Raw genomic sequence first — 21,994 nt, 5'->3', positions numbered from 1 at the left:
TTTAGGGATTTTAATAAGTAGTAATTTTTATTCTATTATATTACTTATCGTTCGTAAGTTGGTGCAATGTTTTTTTTTTTAAAGTTGATGTTTGTGTTATGATATTTTTGGAGTTATGTATTAACACTTTTAATTTATTTTGAGAGCAATTTCATGCAGCTGCAATGAATAGCGATAAAAATTTGTTATTAGACTTTAATGAAATATGCCGGTTATGTCTCTCAAAAGAGGGTATTATGCTGCCTATATTCGACAATGATTCGAATGAAGATGACATGTCACTTTCGTCAAGAATTTCTATTTGCGCCTCAATTCAGGTTAGAACCGTTTTTCACTTTGAACATGTTTTAAAAAAAGTTTTAATCACACACCCAATATCATTTATTTTTTCAAGTTTGTTTTAAAAAATCGATAAATTTGTTTGGACGCCATGTTGATTATGGAGCACACCAATATGACATTCGGCCGCAAATCATAAACGTTTGTATCTGATAAAGCTACTGTTTTTTTATGAAAAAAAAAATTCAATAGGACTTTTAAGGCTACATCATTTTCTTGTTATTTCCGTAGGTCATTATCGGACATTGCGGCTTTATAGAACGGAAAGAAAAAAATCGGAAAACATAGTTCCACACACTACACACGTCCCTAAATTTACTCTCAAGGGATGGTTTCGTAATTCCTACTACTTTGTAAAAACATTAAAATATTATACCTTACATTACAATTACACTGCAGCCGCTATTACCTACCCGCGATAAATAGAAATATATATTTTGTATATACTGTAGCTGACCTAATAACAACCAATATCTCAATTAGATTATCATTTGCCATTTTTCCTAGAAGCTGCTAATTAGCATAATTACTTTAATTACAGTGTGTTATTAATACTTAAATCACATTAGCCTTGACATCACGAAGATGTCCCAGTGGAGTGGAACCTAGATGATTCGCAAGTGGGAAACCTGGGAGACATTCCTGTGATTTGCTGGGTTTTCTTTGGGGGTATTCCTGTTTCCCTCACCCATTAATTCTGTCAGTGCTCTATTTTCATACTTCATTCCTCATACTCTCTAGTGATCTCGATGTTATTTTGTGAAATTATCATGTTCGTGTGATGAGGCTTAGCTAGAGTTAAAAAACAGCTAGATGGTACACAAGTAATTCAAAGCCCATTAAAGGTAATTTTGAAAGTTCCATCTTCTAAGTCTCTGTGCATAACCTAGCAATGTAAAACTCTGTATTTGTTATTATTTTTCATGCATGCATTCTGTTGTGTGGCATTTCAGAGAAAATATATTATCTCAACACGGTTTCCAGTAGTTATTAATGCTGTAACACTTAGGTATTATTTCTAGATACCGTGCAAAATGTTGCAGGTGTCACAAGGAGACGGTTTGCCGACTCTAGTTTGCAATAAGTGTGTTCACCGCTTGGACAGTTGGTACACCTTCAAAGAGCAGTGTCGCAGCTCTGATGCGACACTGCGTCAGCATGCAGCATCCCACGGGAAGGTCAGTGTTTGTGGTTAGACGAGTGCCTACTATTCAAATGGTTTGAAAAATTGTGTTAATTTTGTCTGCAACACCTTCACCACCTTAAGGCAATTGGTGCACGGTAAAAAACGGTCACAGGCCCGAAAGCAATGAATTTTGTATCATATGATCATTAAAGAGTCTAGATGCCTATGTGGGTGACTGTTACTATGTAGGGAGGTCAGGAGCTTAGTTCCAGCTCGTCAGTGGCGAGATGGCCTTCATACGGGAAGGGTGTTGCTGGTGGTCGCTCTGCGGCCTGCCATCTAGGAGGAATTAACAGAACCTCGAAGGTTTTATCTCCCTCTCCCTCTAACACACAGCCGATACGGTTCTATCGTGCCCGGAGGAGGGGAAGGTTTAGCAGGTTTTCTCTTTCACTCATCCACGTCATGTTGCTGAGAGCTCACATCTTCTCACTCAACTCACTCGTTCTCTCACACTATTTCAATAAATCTTTTCAAATCTTCAACATCAATACTTTAAACCATTGCGCTTCCTACGGATTAATTATATTTCATGCACGTGCCCGAATTCAGCTGCAAAAAAATAAAACGCGTAGTCAATTTTTTTCTTCAAAAACCTTCCGAAACACTATGTGTTAAAAAACATTCTGAAAGCCCATTTTTCTAGATAAATGGAAATTCTAAATCACCTACGCCACAAGGAAACATTGTGCTTTAATATTATGTAAATAAAACACCTCTTAGTTTTATAGTTATGTAAAGGTGGTGTGATATGTTTTAGATGTCGCACCATCTTATCATCCATGTAGAAGAGTTACCCGAAAAGCTAACAAGACTATTGCCATGGAAATTGAAATATGGTTAAGGAAATATTTTTAAAATGTTTGTAAACAGTAAACAACATATAAAAAGTCTTATAAATGTAAAATTAAAATACAAACAACCCTATAGCAAATTTAATTTCAATATGAAAAAGTCTACAATAATGTTTACAAGAAACGAAATTGCAATAGCAATACAAAAATATCGCAATTTTGTTACATTGTTAACATATATATTATTTTTAATAAAGGCAATAAAAATGGCATACTCAATATTTGGAATACAATAAATACCTTAAGCCCTACATAATTGCTGTGATATTCACAATAAATGCTTTTCTTAAATATAGTAATTAAAAAACATCGTAAATAAATTATGAACATACATATTATGGTGAAGGAAAGTGGACACCATCACACTGAAAAATCTTAGAGGGTAGTTTTCCTCATCTTATTTCTTTCTTTGCGTTTTTGGTCTTGTTCGTTAAAATATTTCATGTTCAAATACTTGATACGCATATACGTTCTTGTCCTGACAAAACAGTATATAACTTCTTCTGGATATTCATTTTCAGTAGTTCCGCAAATAATTTTAGTCAGTGATTCAAAAATCCGCTCTTTTTTCCACAAATTGTTGCCATGAACATTATCAAAACACATTTCAGCGATCTTTATTAATTCCAAAAATTCATTAGTGGGACATTTTAAGTTACCCTTTGATTGTACATGTATCCAGCTATCGTCCTCCGAATTGAAATCCGTAGTGCCAAGGTCAGGATATTTATTTCTGAAACGATGAGCTATATAGCCAGAAACATATTTCAGCCCTTCAAGAGAAATTTCGTCACTTGAAAGGGACCTGGCCTCTAAATCTAAGTCTATTTCTTCCATGTCAGCAAGATCTATTTCATTTAAAGGTGATTTCTCTTGAAATGTCTTTGTAAAATACATTTCCTTGCACAAAAGTAGTTCTGTAATTTCATTCTGATAAGCACTGTCCTGTTCCATTTCATTTGACGAAAAATCACTTACCAAACACATTTCGTCTGTCTTCTCATCCGTGTTTTTCCGTTCAGCAAAAACTGCTGCAGAATGTTTTCACAATATGTAGTTTATAATTCTGTATCTAAAGTCAATGGGCGACAGATGCGTATTTTGATGTCCCATACCTCTAATATACGGAGAGAGAAAAAACCACTCTAACACATCTTAGTTCAGTTTAACTGTTAACAAATATTTAGGTTAACAGGTCCTATACATATTTCCGAATGTTTTACTGACTGAGTTATACTGGACATTAATTAAATTGATCGCTGATATTTATACTTTTAAATGAAATTTTGGATTTATCATTTTATGTAAACTCTAATGCGTTAAAAAGTGTAACGCAACACTACACACAGGTAGTGATGTCTAGTGCACTGCCCTATGCACATTAGTTAACAAAAAAATAAAATGAAATATTAATTACTGATTAATAATACCTTGATGTCGTGATACAAGTAACACATGCTTATCTGATATTTATCTCAATTAGAATACGAAATAGGAAGACAAAATAATTAACTGATTTTAAGACTGATTTATTACTTACACAGTACAGTGCATTTTGAAGACAAATGGGTCTTAAGAAGCGAAAATCGTACTCGATTAAAGGATGGTATGGTGTTCGGTATATTAAGGTTCCCTCAAAGTAACGGTTTCACAATGCTTTTAAGATATTAGTTACATCCCAACATAAGTTTAAAACATTTCTCTTAAGAGTGTGCTTCGTAGCATTAAAAGATGTGCCTTAATTATTTTGCAATTTTATCATTGTTATGGTGACGATGTCAGGGGTTTTCGTAATTTTTTTTAAAAATATAGTACAGTATTAGCAACTACGTTAAGAACTGTTATTTTATTCACACAGAGAAAAGAAATACAAAATGCTAAAATTTGGCGTTTGTCTTTTAATATACTATATAGGTTTGTTATTATATGTGTGTTGTAACATGTATAAAAATGTTAAATATATTCAACAATAATTGGTAATTATATATATTAAAAAACTTTTATGTACGCGACTTGAAACTACGTGAAAGGTTTTCAGTCTATAAAGCCTATTCTATGATTTTTTTAAAATTATTAATTCTTATGCAAACAATTAATAAAATTGAAAGTTTCTTACATTGTCAGTATATGCATAGCATTACAGTTATTCCAAACAATTCTCTACCAGTGTTTACCTGGTTTGCATGTTACGTTGGTTCTTCTACTAATACACGTATATTACATGAGGTTTGTAATAGATTAAATGAGGTAAGTAAGAATTCGTTTTTATAAACGTTGTGTATGAAATTATAAATTTTGAGACGTATAATAACAAAAAGAAGTGCGTTCCGAAGACATATGTCGGTAGTGTTACCCACTGAAACATTATTCCCACTTCAACTCTCTGTAAAAATAAAAGTATGGGGTTGAATGCGTCAAAAGGGGTATATAAATAAAATTTGAGGCTTCTTCCTTATTTCATACGCTGGTGTCCCCCCACTTATAATTGCAAACAAAAATTTTTCCTCAATGTTGTAATTTACTCTGCGTATTCACAAAATTTTTTGGCAGTAAATATGTATGTAATTTTTAAAAATGAAAGCATTCATGTTTCGAAAAAAATATTAAAGCGATGTGGGGAAAAATGTTTACAGATACTCCAGTAAAATTTTCAGTTTGATTGTTTTGATAGTTTCGGAGCTGTTGCGAGTTTAGTTTGGAGGATTTTTCGGCTGCGCGAGGCAATTTTGGTTCTTTTTCGTTTTCTTCCAGCGTAGGAAGCCGATACCCGGCTTCACCTCGCATCCTCTGCTGGCCTTCCCTTGTCCTCTCCAGATGTATTACTGTATATTAGCTCCATGAGCGCGACCTTGACAGAGCCTCCTCTCTCGTCATCCCTCTACACCCCATTCTTCCCCCTCCCCACCCGCAGGCTGCGGCCAGCTGGCCCGAGCTCCGCCGGACTACCTGGTTCCGACAAGCGCCGCCCTCAGCGCCACGTCGCGGGGACATTCTTCCCGGCGGCGAGAGTTTTATACGCAGCACTAGAACTGTCACTCCAGAGGGCGTGTTTTGAGTCGGATCGTATCAAAAACAAAAGGATATGAAAATATATACATAACTCAATAGTGTTCTGCCAATTATGTTTTCATTTTCATTTAAAGTTATTCTTTAAATCGCTCCTGAAGTAGTCCAGCAGTGATCAATGGAAATTGTCAATATTAAACTGTAATTTTGACGATGAAATTTTTTTTTTCTTACTTTTATAGGTGCAGAAACCTATTCGTACACTCGTTTCTTGAACTATACTTAAGTTTAACATAATTATGTGTTTTCTAAATAATTTTGGCTTGGAATAAAAATAAATGCATTTAAAATGACATAACTCAGTAAAAAAAAGTTTATTAAAAATATCCTAGGTATATTATGTCTTAAAAAGAAGCATCAAAAATAAATATGTACAGTTAAATTAGTTTTGTCGTAATATTTTCCATGCACCAATCGCCTTAATAGTAAAATAAAACAAGCTCTGATGCGAAAGTCTAGAAAAAAAATATTTCAAGGACACGCCAACCTTTTTTACTCCAATGAGATACAACTGTGGCAGTCAACTGATTTTTAAATATACAAAGTTTTATTATTACTTAATATTTCAATAAAAATTATACAAAGAAACAAAAAATTAAGAGAAACTTGTTAGTATTTCATAATTTCCTTCTTTTTTTAGTATTAATGTAAAAATTTGAGGGGAAGTGTTGAATGTTTCCTTTAGCCTTATAAATACATCACTGGCATTAAGTACGTATCTTAAACATTTTTAAAATGGTCTCTGCTTTACAATTGTATTTTTTGTGTTTAGTTAATTTAAGTATGAAGAAGACAGGAGTTACAATTCCTGCCAATGTGGTTTTTCTCTAAGAACCTAATTCAACTGCCATTAAAAATATTTACAAAAACATTTGCAAAACTTTTTTTTTTTTTTAAAGTTTCTGCTGCTGTGGTTTTCGTTCAAAATCAAGGTGTGCAGCCAAAGATGTCTTAATGTGTGACACACGAGTATATTCCAGTACATCTCTTAACATTGAAATAAAAATATGAAACATTGAATACTCAAAAGTTTAAAATAGGTATATGAAAGATATTTGTAAAAAAAAAATTCACAATTACTTTTTATTCAAAACTCTAAAAGTTTAATTAACTCTATGTTACATTTTTCCTTATCTTATACAAGCGCCCTAGTGCAGATCATCAGATAGCTCCCAGTTGTTTTAGAAGTTCTGAAATCTGTTGTGATTTCTTTGTCAGTCACAGTAATACATTCTCTATGATGCATTGATATATGTATTTATACAGATTAAATATAAACCAGATTATTCTAAATAATGTGTAAGTGCTACAAGTTTTTATTTTCATTTATTTATTTAGAAAAGTGCTACAATTTGTTTCCACTCAGAAGTTCTATTCTTTTTATTTTTCCACATTAAAAAATGTTTATAACAATTAATTTTTGTAAATAGTATAAATGTATGAAAATAGATAGAGACCAATGCTTTTATTTTTATATTCATAAAAAAAAATTTCTTTTTAAATAAAAGGTTGTTATGATTCTAATTTTTTTCTTTCTTTCAAAATATATATATTTTCTTCTGAGATGTAAAGTTTTTTCATTGTAGTGGTGATAAATTTTTAACAGTGTTGCAATAGTTTCCTGAAACAACATGTTGGTCATTGTGCAATAACCATATAGGTAATCGGAGTAATTTAGAACTCAGTATTTAATTTATGGCATTTGAATTATGTACCTTTGGGAAATACTTCATTGCAAATCATAGAAGGGGTTGTGTTTCAAAGTTAGTTTCATTCATTAATAATTTATTTAGTAGGTAATTATTACTAAACTAGAGATTTCCAGTTGAAATATTACTACGTAAAGCAAATAACATTGTTGAATGTTTTTGTACATTGTTATTTGTTTTAAAGTCTAGTCATTTTTATACATTGCAATAAGAGTTGACGTTTTCAGTTGAAATATTAGGTATACATAAGTTAGGATCTTTTATTGTGTCTTATATTTATGTTTGTGGGTGTGTGGGAAAAAAACTATTTTCAGTGTAAGTTTTTTTTAAATAATGTATTTAAAGATTTTTAGAGTATTTTATCAATATAAGTCATGATATGTATTTGCCTGTAGTTTCATGTATGTGTACCTACCTGAAAAAAAGCCAGCTGGTTTTTTTGTTGGAACTTTAAGACACTTAACTAAATATTTGCTTTGAGTATTAAAGGAAATTAAAAGGTGTTATTATTTTCTTGCTACAGATTTGTATTTCAGACATTGTGTTAAATATCATCATTCACCATGTCTACTGATTTAGACTCTTTTATTTTCTCCTCCCTAGATATTAATGGTAGATACGGAAGCCATGAAAAGAGAGCAGGACGATGAAAGTAACTTCAAACACTTCCTCCGAAAAACTTTGGGCGACGGGAGAAGCACGACGGCCGCCAAAGGAACCCAGACAATCCTCTCGAAAACCGTGACGAAGACGACAAAGAGGAAGATCAGGCCGCGTGCGAGCGTCAAGAAGAAACCGGCGAAGCGAAACAGGAAACCGCCGGCGTCGAGGAAGAACGTCAGGAGGGTGGGCAGCTCTCTGAAGAGCGTCGAATTCATGGACGCGCTCGACTTGAAACCCGATCTGAACGCGCTTTCGCTGTCGAGCGCGCGTTCCGACGTCTCGAGCGACGACGAGGGGCCGTCCTCCCCGGGGAGCGTCTTCGAGCCGCCGTCGCGGAAGCTGTTCGAGTGTGCCCACTGCCCCAAGACATTCCTGAGCCGCTCGTCGCTGGCCACCCACGAGATGGCGCACACCGGGGAGAAGCGGTTCTTCTGCGAGCAGTGCGGGAAGGGCTTCTACACGGGGCAGCAGCTGAGGAGCCACGTCCCCACGCACTCGGAGGAGAAGCCGCACGTCTGCGACGCCTGCGGGAAGGCGTTCCGCACCAAGCACCTGGTGAAGCTGCACGCGCGCACCCACTCTTCGGCGACGCCCTACCTCTGCAACGTCTGCGGCAAAGGCTTCAAGACCAAGGGCACCATGGAGTGCCACTTCAACGTGCACTCGGCGCACCAGAACTACGTGTGCGCCGAGTGCGGCAAAGGCTTCAAGTGGAAGCACTCGTTCACGATGCACGCCAAGGTGCACAGCCCCGCGCGCCCGCTCGGCTGCGAGTTCTGCGGCAAGGGCTTCAAGCGCAAGAAGGACCTGGAGCGCCACCTGCTGATCCACACCAACGAGAAGCCGCACTCTTGCTCGTTCTGCGAGCGGAGGTTCTCGGCCAAGTGGAACCTGACCCAGCACCTGCGGCTCCACACGGGGGCCCGCCCCTACGTGTGCGCCGTCTGCGGCGATGCCTTCACCCACAACGTCACCCTGAGGAAGCACTCCCGGCTCCACGCCCAGCTGTGCGACTAGCGGGGACTAGCCCGCCTAGCGTAACTAAGAGTTGTAACCAGGGACGCCAGTATTTCGCGAATACATTTCGTGTCAACGTATTTCACAAAATACTGTAGCTTTTCTCCTGTGGTTATTGGCTGAGGTAGGGAGAGGTGTCGTCCCGCTCTTGACGGGGGCCAATGTGAATGTGCTGCACCCTCACAATTTGCCATCCATGACTCTTAGAAAAAGCTACAGTGTTTTGTGAAATACTTTGACATGAAATGAAATCGCGAAATACAGGTGTCCCTAGATATAACTCCCTGATTGTTGTGAACGTCACCAGTAGATTATACCGCATCCCTACGAAGCGGACAGAAAATAGTGCCATGTGAGAGTGGAAGTTTATCTTCTTTTTTTTTTGACTGAATATACCTCTACCATTGTGTGCATTCTCATGTCTCTGCGCACTTGGACACGATTCTTATTTTTAGCTTGCTACTCACATTTTTTTGTAATCACTGTACATAATACGTCAAACGAATTTTATAAACAAAAGTAAATAAAAAGTGGAAGGAGGTACAATCAAGCCATATTATTAATGTTTTTTTTAGATAGAGCAAATATTTATATGCCAAGTTTTTTTTTACAGTGCAAGATTCCATTTAAAAATTTAATATAATGGTTTATTATTTTAATGAAATAGATCCCCAACTCTAAAATTATGGTTTTTCCGACTGAAGACTTATTATGTACTAGATGACCTGTCCTGGGACTTTGTTCGCATGGATAGAAGAATTAATACAGTTTATGTAGATAGAAATTATTTTGTACAATAAAGTTACGTTATAGTAAAGCTTCTCTATACTACATTTTTGGTTTTTAGAATCAGCAACAGGCACAAATAATTTAATGGTATCACTTACTAAGTACACCTGTTCATTCACCTACTCACTCCCAAATTGACAACACAACTTATTTTGAAAATGACTTAAAAATCCACAGTGACTTAAGTTGTTGCAAGGGATTTATTTATCAATTTGAAAATCTCTTGTAATTTTTTCTTCACTTGGTATCAAAATATAACTGATACTTGCTGTTAGATGTTGGTATTTAATTATCATATCTTTGGAACTATTTGATTCTTCACAATAAAATAAAGGTAGAATTAATCCTGAAATTACCTTCTAAATAAATTTTTTGAATTTAAAGTCATTAGCACTGCTTTAAATTTTGTTTTGGAAAATATTTAATCTGTTTTACCGAATTTTAATATAATAGTTAAGCTATTTTAATGTTTTATGAATAATGAGGTTGTATTGTTTTTGAAAAATATGTCAGGAGAACTCTGCTGTATTGTTTTTTAAGCAGTAGTGTAAGGGTTTTAATTTTGATGTTAAAGGATTGCAGAATGTGTTAACTACTAGATGAACACCAATTATTTTAATGTATACATTCCATCTTTCTTTACATATTAAAATTTTTGTGTTAAAATTGAAATGCAGAACCACAGGTAATGTTTTCGTGTGTTAATGGTATACTTAAGTTGATTACATAGTATGTAAATTTATCAAAATGAAGTTTACAGAATTTTAATGGCTTGGCAAAAAAAAATTTGTTTACAACATACATAGTTTGTGTGTATAAAGGTTGTGCTGTATATTTTTTTACATTCTTAACCAAATGTGTATAGTTGTGATGATAATGTTTCTGGAGCACCAAAGCTATCTTCATATTGTGCGGTAAATGTATCACTCTTGTGTGTGTGTCTCGTAATAAAAAGGAGATATAATTAAATTATGTAGCAGAAATCGGTGATCAAACTTTGGAAGTGAGTTCTCCACGTTAAAATAAGTGGAGATATGCAATGAAAACTTATTACTGATAATGTCCCATTTTTACGTGTTATTAAGCAGCAAAAACAGGGTGTTGCTTCAATTTCAATTGATGGAACACATTTACGACACATTAGGAATGCACATGCAATTGTTTTAAACCCACAGTTCACGGTAAATGTTCGGAATTGACTTCCACCTGTTTCACTACATGCTTAAAAAAAAAACAACATAAAATCAGAGATTGTAAGATTGCTGCACCCTTACAGGAATTTTAAATAGTTTCAGTTTGTTTTCCACGCTCCTACAATGCTGGTTTTTATATGGGTTGTTTAGTGCATTAAATAGCATTTTAAAATGTATCCATGAAATAAAAAACCCCAAATGGGTTGTTTCAAACAAAATTTAGAATGCTGTCTTTTTCAGCATATAAGTCAAGAATTTAATGCAAGTTGGACGACCTTAAAGTTTGCTACGCACGTTACAGTACTGGTTGGCCTTTTTTGATGTCATGTATGTATGAAGTTTGCACACCTGGCAGTACTTGTGCTGCTGTTGCATGGAATAAGGATAAGAACTTTTTCTATATTCTCTTTCACGCTTAGATTGCAGTACAGAATAAATGGCAAACACTGTTGCCAGATTAAACCTACTCAGGTTTGTTAAAATTAAAGCTCTTTTATTTTGCATACCTACCATCATTAATCATAATAAGTTTTTATATTTTTAATTTACTATTTCTTGATTTTTCTAAGACCTTAAAGTATTGTCTGCTGACAGTATTATTACAGTTGTTTTATATTCTGACAGAAAAAAAAAAAAAATGCTGAACAATTATTTTGTCACAGAATAAACCATTTGTAACAGTCATTATTAATAATTAGGCATTCCATGAAAGTACGTACATATGTACAATGCTAAAAAAAGTCCCCCAACCCTCATTTTTGTTCTTAAAACTGTTGGTCGGAAAATTTCAGTAGCCTCACATCTTTATGAAGGTGCAGATTGTTTCCAATCTTTGTTACTGAAAAGCTGACTTCGTCTCACGTCCCATGACGGTTTATATGTAAAAAACAACAGTGACAAATAAATCATGTGTTTTTAGGCATGTATTTGTAACAAATATTTCTCTTGCTTGGTATGGAGAACTTGCTCCCAAAGTTTTTACATGTGCTACTTTTGCATCATGAATCTTGAAATAACTTTGTTGAGATTTTTGTGAACCTCTATCATTTTGAATATAGAATAAATATCTTTTGGCCCCGTCACATTTAGTTCATACTGGTATGTACTTGTTCCGAAAGTGGTATCACGAGGGCTGTCTGAACTAATAAATATGCAGATGAGATGTGCAAATAAAGGAATCTGTGTACTTCTCTGGTACTTCCAGGTAAAGAAACGTCGCCATTTCAAAAAGCGTTAGGTAGGTTATATTTATTAGAACATTTAAGTAATTTAAACACACGTAAAATCATTTTCACTTTATTTTGTACTGGCATTAACTGATTGGATGAAACAATAAATATTTAAAATTTTTTTATGAAGTTCCAATACATGCACGTATGTATGTACTAATCGTAACTTAATGAAACAAAGAGAGAATCTGAAAGTATGATGCTTTAATCATGTTTTAGTAAAAAAATATAAAATTTTGAATTTCATTTGGAATAAAATTTTATATTGGAAAAAGTGAAGTATGCGATAAGTACATAACTGTGTACTTGAATTTGGACTTGGTTTATGTTTTCTAGTAATTACCACATATTTAGTTTAATTTAGACACTAGTTTTTTTATCACCTGAATGACTGAATTTGCAAAGGTAAACAAAATGAGAAGAATAAACTGAACTTTATTCTGGCATACAGTAGACGTTAGGTATGTTTTTTTTCTCTCCCAGAAACTTTACTGCTCCTTCCTGCTTTATATATATTTTTTTCAACTAAAATGATTTGTGCAGAAAATAATTTATCTCAAACCTTTATTAAAAGGTTATGTGTTTCAGCTATAGTTTTTCAGTTTTCTAAATAAAATCTTAACATTTCATTCAATAAATTAAATTTTTTTAGTCTTGAACCTTGGTGAGAATAAAATAACTTATTTTCTCATTTGAAATGAATCAGTATTGTTAACTCACAATCATCATCATATTTAAAAATTATATCCAATGCCCGTTTCCAAGTTAACCATATTTCTTCAACCAGCTAAGCCAATTTCTCTTTATAGTTTACAATTTGAATGTGGCAGGCTATTAAGATTGAAGTAACTTTTGTTTATAGGCCATTTGATGTCTATTAGTGTAATTAAACTTCCCCCCCCCCCCTATAATTAGTAAAGTATTGAAATGATAAGACATTGACTATGGGAAAATTTATGTTGTCAATTCAAGTGGTGGTTAAATCTTGTAATACATACACTATAATCTTTTGTTACCTAAATTATGATTTTAAATTCTTCCTATCAACTTTCTTTTGTGGATAGTTTGATGTAATTTTTTAATGTTCTCATTAGTTACATGTAATTTTATAATTATAAGTGTTATATGATATTTTACTGTGCTTATTGTGTATGTTATAAATATCTTTTTTTAACTATAAATAATAAATAACTATTTTTATTATGTAGCTACAATTTTATCATCTCACCATAAGATCTAGTGAATATAAGTATTTTAAAATTTGTTGTAAAGTTTGATTGTTACGTTAGCAGAAGTTTTTTATATACTGGTGTATTTTGTAATCTGTACATTTTTAAGATAAATTATTGTTATTGTTGATTTAAGACATGCACTTTAATAGAATGTTTTTGATAGTTGAATTAAGCGTACTTCTGGAGGACCACACAGGTTGTAAGCAAAAATGTTGCCAGGGACACACTTCAGAAAATGTTTACTTGTTTATACATGTACATATTCATTGGGAATGTAATCATAGAATTTTAAAGCATTTAAAAAATTAGATTATTTATTATTTTGGTTTTTATTTTACTGATAGGTATTTCTTTCCCCCCTCTAGGTGTTAATGGTGACTAAAATGACCCAAACTGATTCTACGTCGAAAAACAATGATGAGTTTTCGTTTGGATATAGACTCTCGGAGACAGAAATCTTTAGGAGTACAGCAAAAGTCACCACTGAAGTGTGCATAAACAATTTTTGCTCTGGGAATTCGAGTGACCAGACAGAAGGCTCTGCCGTTGGTTTGGGGGAAAGAATGGGCGGGCCGGACCTCGAGGAGAGCCGCGCAGTGGGAGACGACCCTTCGGGGTGTCTGGCGGCTTCCCCGCCTCCGCGCGGCGACGGAGACGGTTCGGAAGACGAGAACGGCCCGACGTCGGAGCCAGAGCTCCCGCCGCTGCCCGAGGAGAAACGGTTCCCGTGCGCGCCCCTACGCGACCACGAGGCGTCGCACTCCGGGACGAAGGGGTTCCCGTGCGCGGGGTGCCCTGAGGCGTTCTGCACGACGTCGCAGCTGAGGGCCCACGCGCGCACGCACTCTCCCGAGAAGCCGCACGCCTGCGCCACGTGCGGCAAGTCGTTCAGGAAGCGGAGCGGTGCGAGGCTGCACAAGGCGACGCACTCCGGCGCGGCGCGGCTCCTCTGCAGCGTGTGCGGCAAGTGCTGCGGGACGAGGGGCGCCCTCAAAAGCCACCTCCTGGTGCACGCGGCGCGCCGGGACCACGTGTGCGCCGTGTGCGGGAAGAGCTTCGCCCGGAGGAGCAGCCTGGTCACGCACGCCAGGGTGCACCGGCCCGAGCGGCCGGCGCGCTGCGAGCGCTGCGGCGCGGCGTTCAAGCGTCGCGACGAGCTGCGGCGCCACCTGCGCGTCCACACGGGCGAGCGGCCCTTCGCGTGCGCGCTCTGCGGGCGTTGCTTCTCCGACAAGTGGAACCTCACCCAGCACGTCCGGCTGCACACCGGGGACAGGCCGTACGTGTGCGCCGTCTGCGGCCAGTCGTTCACGTATGGCGCGACCCTGCGCAAGCACGCCAGGTGGCACGACGGCGACCCGGCGCAAGCGAGCCAGGCGTGACGGTGTTCCTTTCCTTGTGTGTTCACCCTGCCAGCTGGTTGAAGTCGGTCAAGACTGTCTTGTAAAAAAAAATTACAGATATATTTTTTAAGTAACTGAAATATCATCTGGGAACAAAACATACATGTGATAATATTTTGACGGAGATTAAAAGTGAATAGGACAAGAAGAAAAAAAAATACATCCGCACATTGAGTACAAAATTTGAAATTTTGAACTACATTTGGTGTTTCTTCAGATTAGTTAGTGGATCTCGTGAATTTCAGCGGTAGAATATTTAACGGTTTTGTTTGTATTGTGATATTTTTTGTGTTTTTTTATTAATTTTTATTTGTCAAGAATAGTTTTATATTCTAATAAGCAATTTATAAAGGTTCATTTCTCAGAGTATAGAAATAAGTCTTTATTATTAAACTTGGTCGTTCCCTTCCTGGCATGATAAAAAAAAGTTAGTAATAAACTCTTCTCTGGTATTGTACAGTTTGGAATTTCTTTTGTCTGGTTAGACTTCTTAGTGTTTTTGAAACTTGTCAGGTTATGAACAGTGGGTTAAGTTTACCAGCAGTTGAAATTGTTTAAGTGGAAGTCTACATTTTTATTGAAGTCTTCCTGTGTATGACAAGCCGTAAACCTGCAAGAAATGCAAGATGTTTTCAAAAACCCATTCATAAACTTTGCAAGATATAAGAATGAAATGCATGCATAGAAGCCATGATGTTTTTATTGGAAACATTATGATTTCACTTGTTAAACTTTTGCACAGTGAAAGAAAGTAATACTTAAATTTCCATACCATCCTTTACTGGTACTGAAAATGATATTACTGTCCGGATATTTACATTAAAATTTTTTAAAAATTATAGTGCTTATTTGTGTATCACCGCTTGGTTCACATCATTCCTGTGAGGCTTGTGATTTTTTTTTTCATTGCACTGTTCATTTAACAACCTTTTCCATCTAAATCATCTGTTCATTTCTGTTGCGGTAGCTAATGTCAAATACATTCCCGCTAGTACAACCAACAGCATCAGACTTATATAAATGTTTGATAGAGTCCTTATTTCGTACGATTTTGCGCACAGTTGACTAGCTGAAAACTTAAAGTGCGACCAACATAAGTGTGGCCAACATGACATTCTGCATTCTGTAATACTTCTAATTTTGTCTCAAATACTGAACACGATGCATTATGCTCTCACTCGGAAGCCATGATTCCAACTGCAGGGCTTGCGCACGTAAAGTTACCGGCAGACGAATGGGCAGGTTTGGTTTGGTTTGGTTTGTGTTTGTGCATGCTGGCTACACTGAAGTTCATCATGGCCCGGTCCGTGGCCAGGCGACAATGGTACGGCATGGCAGTATATGTGCGGACGTAAAAACATTTGTTTCTTTGCACTCCATAGCTGATGTTTGTATAACAGCCGATATCATAGAAACACGTGCACGTGCATCTCTTCCTCGTATGTCAAGGTACATCTGTTGTTTACCGAGTTGAAGCAGACTTTGTGGTGTCCTGCCCGACTTTCTGTTTGCTTGTGGCGATTTCGTGCTAACTGAAATTTACAGACGTGCTATTCAAGACTGGGGCAGTAAAATTAACACTACGCTAAATGCATTAACGCAATATGAAGATGTTCCAAATGAGGGAGGTGTACTAAACTAATTTCACTCACCTTCAGATTATGTTAAAATATGGCTGTATGTTACAAATAAACAGAATGTCACTGTATTAACTTTTTTGAAAGACATATCAGTTATTTGTGGTAAAATATCATTCTCTGTATAGTCACTGCCATTTATATACCACAAGCAGACCTGCCAACTCTCACGATTGTGGTGTGAGGCTCACGATTTTAAGGTCCATCTCACGCCCTCACGCCAAAATAGTGTTTCCTCACGATTTTTTGGGGCCTCAAGATTTTGTTTGTTAAAGTTACAAAACAAGTTTCCATCAATATGTACTCGAGTCACGTAAAGGAAGCAATTTTGCGTTTTGTAGCATGTACCGTGTTGATTTTTCTATCTCACATAGTGGAAGAGGAGACATTGTGAAACATGTCGCTACAAAAAAACACAACTAACACGTGAAGTGTATTGCTTCCAATAAAAAATTTAATTTTGCTGTGAACAATGATAATAGTGTTACACGAGCAGAATGTTATTTTGTATCTTTTTTAGTTGTGGCCCTGCATGATCACTACATGACAGCGCTAAATTATGTTCAACTAAATTAAATCTGCAACCTATAATTTGTTGAAATAAATTTTGAAGCAGAGACCATGTAACATATGTACAGGTATGTCACTTAAATTTAAAGATTCTCATTTGTTGTTTTTTATTTCTAACCTGTATTTATGGGCCTGAAAATTTTTATCGAGGACCTCATGATTTTTTAAATTTGAATGTTGGCAGGTCTGCACAAGCTGCTTAGCATTTTAAACTTTGTTCAAAGAAACAAAACGACTATTACCATAGTTTGGTTCCATTTATAACTGCTTTACAAACCTGGCCATATGGGTGGGCGGCAGGTATTGAGGGCGAAGGTCGACTCTAGGGTTTTGCAAGTGATGTACACAGAGCGATGCGCAATCATTCGAGGCAACCTCCATCTTTGCAAACCTTGGAAGTATAAGGATAGTCTGAAAAGTTTCCTATCTCAACATAAACATGGCAGCACTCATCAACAAAAATTGAGATAATGTTTTGCGCATGCTCTGGAATATACTCACTGAAATTTCAGCTATTTTTAACGTGTAGTAGTTTTTTAACAATTGTTTGCGTGAGTCTCTGTAAAATAGTTGTTTACGAAGGTGATGGTCTCCTTATTCGACACAAATCTCTGTCCTCCGAGCACAACTTTTAGGAAACAAAAAAAGTCAATTGGTCTAGATCTGGTGAGTAAGGAGGGTGGTCATGCAGTTCAAACCGCAATTCGTAGATTTTTGCCACGGCAACCACTGAGGTGTGAGCTGGTGCATTCACTGTCTTGGTGAAAAAAAATTACGATTTCCGCAAATGTGGCCTTTTTCTGCAATTTCCGCCTTCAGCTTTTCAAGTAATGATGTGTATGATGTGTAGTATATATGCTCCTGTCATGTTTTTTCCTTTTTCAAGATAATTGATGCTAAGACAACTCCATGACTATCCTAGAAAACAGTCCCCATCATTTTCCCGGCCAGAGGAACAGTCTTTCCCTTTTTTGGAGCTGATTCCTCCTTCAAAGTTTTTGGTATAGCAAACGTTTATGGTATGGTATGGACACATTTAAATTCAGCTGCCAAAAATATCACTGTGGTAAATGATGGTGCAGAGTCTCAGTGCATGGCGTCCAACACGTCTTAATTTGTATAGGCATATTGCATACACAAATATTTAATGACAGTTTGATACTCAATTTTACTTTTTCACAAATACATGCACATGACTCATGCAAACAATTGTTGCACGTCCAAAATGGCTGGAATTCCAGAGAACATTCCAAAGCATGAGCAAACATGCCCCAATTATCGTATACGAGTGTTACCGAATTCATGTTGAGATCGGAAAATTTTCATTGTTAACGATTCTTGATCATATGGGCAGTTTTGTGTCCTAATGAAAGTGCTGTTTTTGTGTTGCATACTAAGTGAAACTTTTTTTCTCCTGTTCGTGACAGTTTTCATTCATTGCTGTGATCTTTACCACTGAGCCATCAATATGGCAGCTGTTGTCAGTCGTTATTCTTGACAGTTAATGTCAAGCAGAGGGGCGCGTCGAGAATGATTTTGACTCCACCTTCTGTACTAGAAAAATCATTAATTTGTGCCTGTTTCCTTCTAAATTTGAACACTGATGCAAATGATAGTATTCTGACAACTTGGCATATGAGTAGAAAACAGACAAATTTTAAGTATCGTAAAAATAATGGATTGAGCCCTAGGGTGATATCATTCAAAAGACTAAAATAAAATTTTTTTTAAAAGTATTTTGTTTTATTATTTGTAGCATGTATGTGACATGATCGACCTCATTATCTGTGATAACCATTATTTGAAAGTGATTGCAGTTAAATTTATAGAGTAGATTTTTTATATAAAATATATAGGTTGTTTATTTTAACTATATAAAAGGAGTAGATTATTCAGTTTTTTTTATCTTGTTCATAAAATCAGCATATTTGTTTCCAAAGCAAGAATAAGAAAATTTGTAACTGAAAGTACTGGTGCATGGGAGATGTAAAAATGTTTTGTCATGCATTATTTGATTTTTTACAAGTATGTATGATTTTTAACAATCCCTGAAAAATAAAAATAAAAGTTTTGAATTTATTTTATATTATTAACTGTTTAAATTTTTTTTTCTGTGAATCTTATATGAGGTTGAACACATCAATAATCACACAAAACAAATATGCTAGTTAATAATTAGACCAGGTTACCCAAAGTCCTGTTCCTCTCTGCTGTTTGGAACAGGAACAGTGTTCTAATAGATTTAATTTTAGTATTTTTATTAATGTTGGTAAATTGTTTATGTATGTAATGTTTTGTAGTAGTAAATTAGGTATAGCGTTTAATACCCATGTGATTTAGACTTTCTCAAATTGTATTACGTTGTGGTCTGCTTTTCACAGTTTTCTGGAATATCTGATGTTGAATGAATATATGTGTGTGTGTGTGTGTGTGTGTGCGTGCATGCGTGTGTGTGTGTGTGTGTGTGTGTGTGTGTGTATATATATATATATATATATTTCAATTGATTTGTTTCCTTGTAAACTAGTATGAGTTCTTGAATGTATTAATTTGTGATAGTAATGATTCAGAAAATTTTAATTTTTTTGCTTACAGTAAGATTAATTTTATCATTTTTTACTATACAGATAATTACTTTTTTAAAATAATGTTTTTAAAATTCCCACTGCGGTATCTCAAATGTAAAGAATGTGTGTTATTACTGAGTGAAAGTGAGTACAGTAATCAGTGTCTTTAAATTGACTAAGTCCTCTTAATACATAACTGGAGACACTAAACTGACTTTCGATGAGATTATTTACTTTTATTTCCCTCCCATAGTAAATTACCATTTGTGTTTTCTTTACAGAAAGCATAAAATAGAGAACTTTTTACATAATTACATTCATGCTTCATAGTTAGGGACAACATTTTATGGTCTTATTTTTAGGTCACTTTTATTTTTTAAACCCGGGGATTTCAGTGGATTTGTTTTTATTTAATACGCTGTCCTAAATCATAAATATAGTGTATTATTCAAAAAATATGAAACATAGAAATATTTTAAGTATTTATGTCACCAAAATAGTGTCATTTTGACCGATAGATCACACACTTCTAAAGTAAAATCATTGGTAATAAACAAATAAGCATATATAAAAAAGTACTACTTAGAAAAATAAGAGATTAATGTGTTAAGTTCTGTGTATTTAAAAAATGTGCCTACATCATTAATATAAATAATGTGTTACTAATGAAAGATCCATGGTTAAACAACGTACTTGTAAGATTATTTTTAAAAATCCATTTACGTAATATATATTTTGTAACAAAATTCAGGTTAAAAAAATTTTATTCAATGTATTTACCATAGTAAAACATAAAATTTTGTAATTTAAGTTCACTTTTCACGTTTTGAGTTAGATTTCAGTGCTAAATGGTGTATAAACTTACATTTATTACATTTTGGTTTAGTGACATTCCTTCCAGTGTTTGTTCGGTTTTATCACAATTCACTGTATACTCTTGACCTTATTTAGTAAACGCATTGCATTGAAATGATTCATTTTGTAACTGGCCAGCCATATTATGAATTATAAATGATGTAAAATATTTGTGTTTCATAAAAGTACTTGCATTGTAACCATTAGAAAAATTGTTAAAAAAAAAGTGCTGCAAACTTCAGTATGAAGTGGTTTACAAATACAATGAGTGAAATGGTATTTAATCCGGAACTTTAGGGATCACAGCCATCCCGTATTAGCAATTCAGCCAGATTATCAAATGTCGTTTTTTTTAGTGAATAAAAATCATAAACTAACCATGCATAATATTAATATTGAGCATTCATAAAAGTAAATCTGAGTGCCACATTTTTTTTTTTTTAAGTAACTTACTCCATTCGTACAAAAATATAATGTTTTCATGAGCAAATTTTAGGCTTCAATGTTTTTAAAAATTCGCCACAAATGTCTAACTTTACGAATAGCGTGAAGCTTTGTGTCACAACCAAATCATAGTATAAAACAAATAGCAAATTTCCTGGCTAAGTCAAATCAATTATTAAGAATAGCTTTGATTTATTCACTTACTCGAAACTTCACACAGGCCAGCAGTTGAAATCCACTTGTAAATGTTTGAACTAGAATTGCTGTTGTGTTACAGAATGTGCCAAACCATAGAATTCTGGATTAAGAGCATTTTACTGTAGATAGCTACAAGTTTCAACTTTAAAGCTAAAAGTTACACTAGAATGTAGCAGGCATTATAAATGATTTCATTAATGACTTAATTAATTTCAAATTTGTCAGATAGTCTTTTTGTTTTAACTAATTACTGATGTAAGTATGGACGTGTAATGTTTTCATAGTTGTTATTTTTAATCAGTCTTGAAAAATAAATTGGAAACTAGACAATTCTTCTATTTATATTTTGTTAATTAGTGTGTAATTAGTAGAATTTATGTTAGCAATATGATGATAAGTCTAAAAAAACTGATTGTGTTAATATTTACTCATTGATTATAAATATTTGGATAGTTCACTTCACTTTGAAAGTCATAGCTTACACTTTTAGTTCAATTGATGTAAATATTTTACTAGTACTTCAACCTTAAAAATTTTTGAACTGGTTAAGTTTAACATTTATTGCCTTACTATTACTTGTATATGCAGGTTTGCAATACCTAGTGAGAGTGAGATGTTTCTGGAAATAATAAAAATCAATTTTTTTGCTAAATGTGATCTGAAATTGCTTTATAACAGTTACCAGTAATATTTGTGTTGATTCATATTAATATTAAAGATAAATATCTCACTATTATTTAAATTTAAAAGTATATGAAGGTATCTTTTGATCTTAGATTTTTGTCAAAAATTTTATAAAGTAAAGGAATATTTGCTAATGTATTACAAAATTGAAAATAATATTATTCAGCTCAGGTTTTTATTAAAAATGTTATATGATCATGTGGGACAATAATATTTTTACTTCTCTTGCAAATGTTGTATTGGTGAGTTATTCATGTATGTAGCATTGAACTTAAAAATGATTCCTTAATCACCACAGGAAAATTTTGTTTTACTGTTTTGTGACCTTTTGTGCCAGTAGTTTACATTTCTTTCAGCTT

At 34.8% G+C, this 21,994-nt stretch overlaps 1 protein-coding gene across 2 annotated transcripts; it reads left to right on the top strand.

The window, feature by feature from the left end:
• The first annotated feature begins 53 nt into the window (after positions 1 to 53).
• On the top strand, positions 54 to 21,656 carry LOC134539757 (myeloid zinc finger 1-like). Of its 2 annotated transcripts, none has more exons than XM_063382033.1 (3): positions 54 to 317; positions 1,383 to 1,517; positions 7,758 to 13,635. In XM_063382033.1, the coding sequence occupies exons 1-3, from the start codon at positions 165 to 167 to the stop codon at positions 8,832 to 8,834; spliced, it is 1,365 nt and encodes a 454-aa protein (XP_063238103.1). In that variant the 5' UTR covers positions 54 to 164; the 3' UTR covers positions 8,835 to 13,635. The 2 variants fall into 2 exon arrangements, with proteins under 2 accessions (XP_063238103.1, XP_063238102.1); XM_063382032.1 differs by lacking the exon at positions 7,758 to 13,635 and adding an exon at positions 13,643 to 21,656 and having other exon boundaries at positions 79 to 317.
• The last annotated feature ends 338 nt before the right edge of the window (positions 21,657 to 21,994 follow it).

The sequence above is a fragment of the Bacillus rossius genome, chromosome 15 (genome assembly GCF_032445375.1).
Source record: "Bacillus rossius redtenbacheri isolate Brsri chromosome 15, Brsri_v3, whole genome shotgun sequence".
Taxonomy (NCBI): Eukaryota; Metazoa; Arthropoda; class Insecta; order Phasmatodea; family Bacillidae; genus Bacillus; species Bacillus rossius.
The sequence above is the reverse complement of the archived record's forward strand: the minus strand, read 5'-3'. Positions and strand labels throughout refer to the sequence as shown.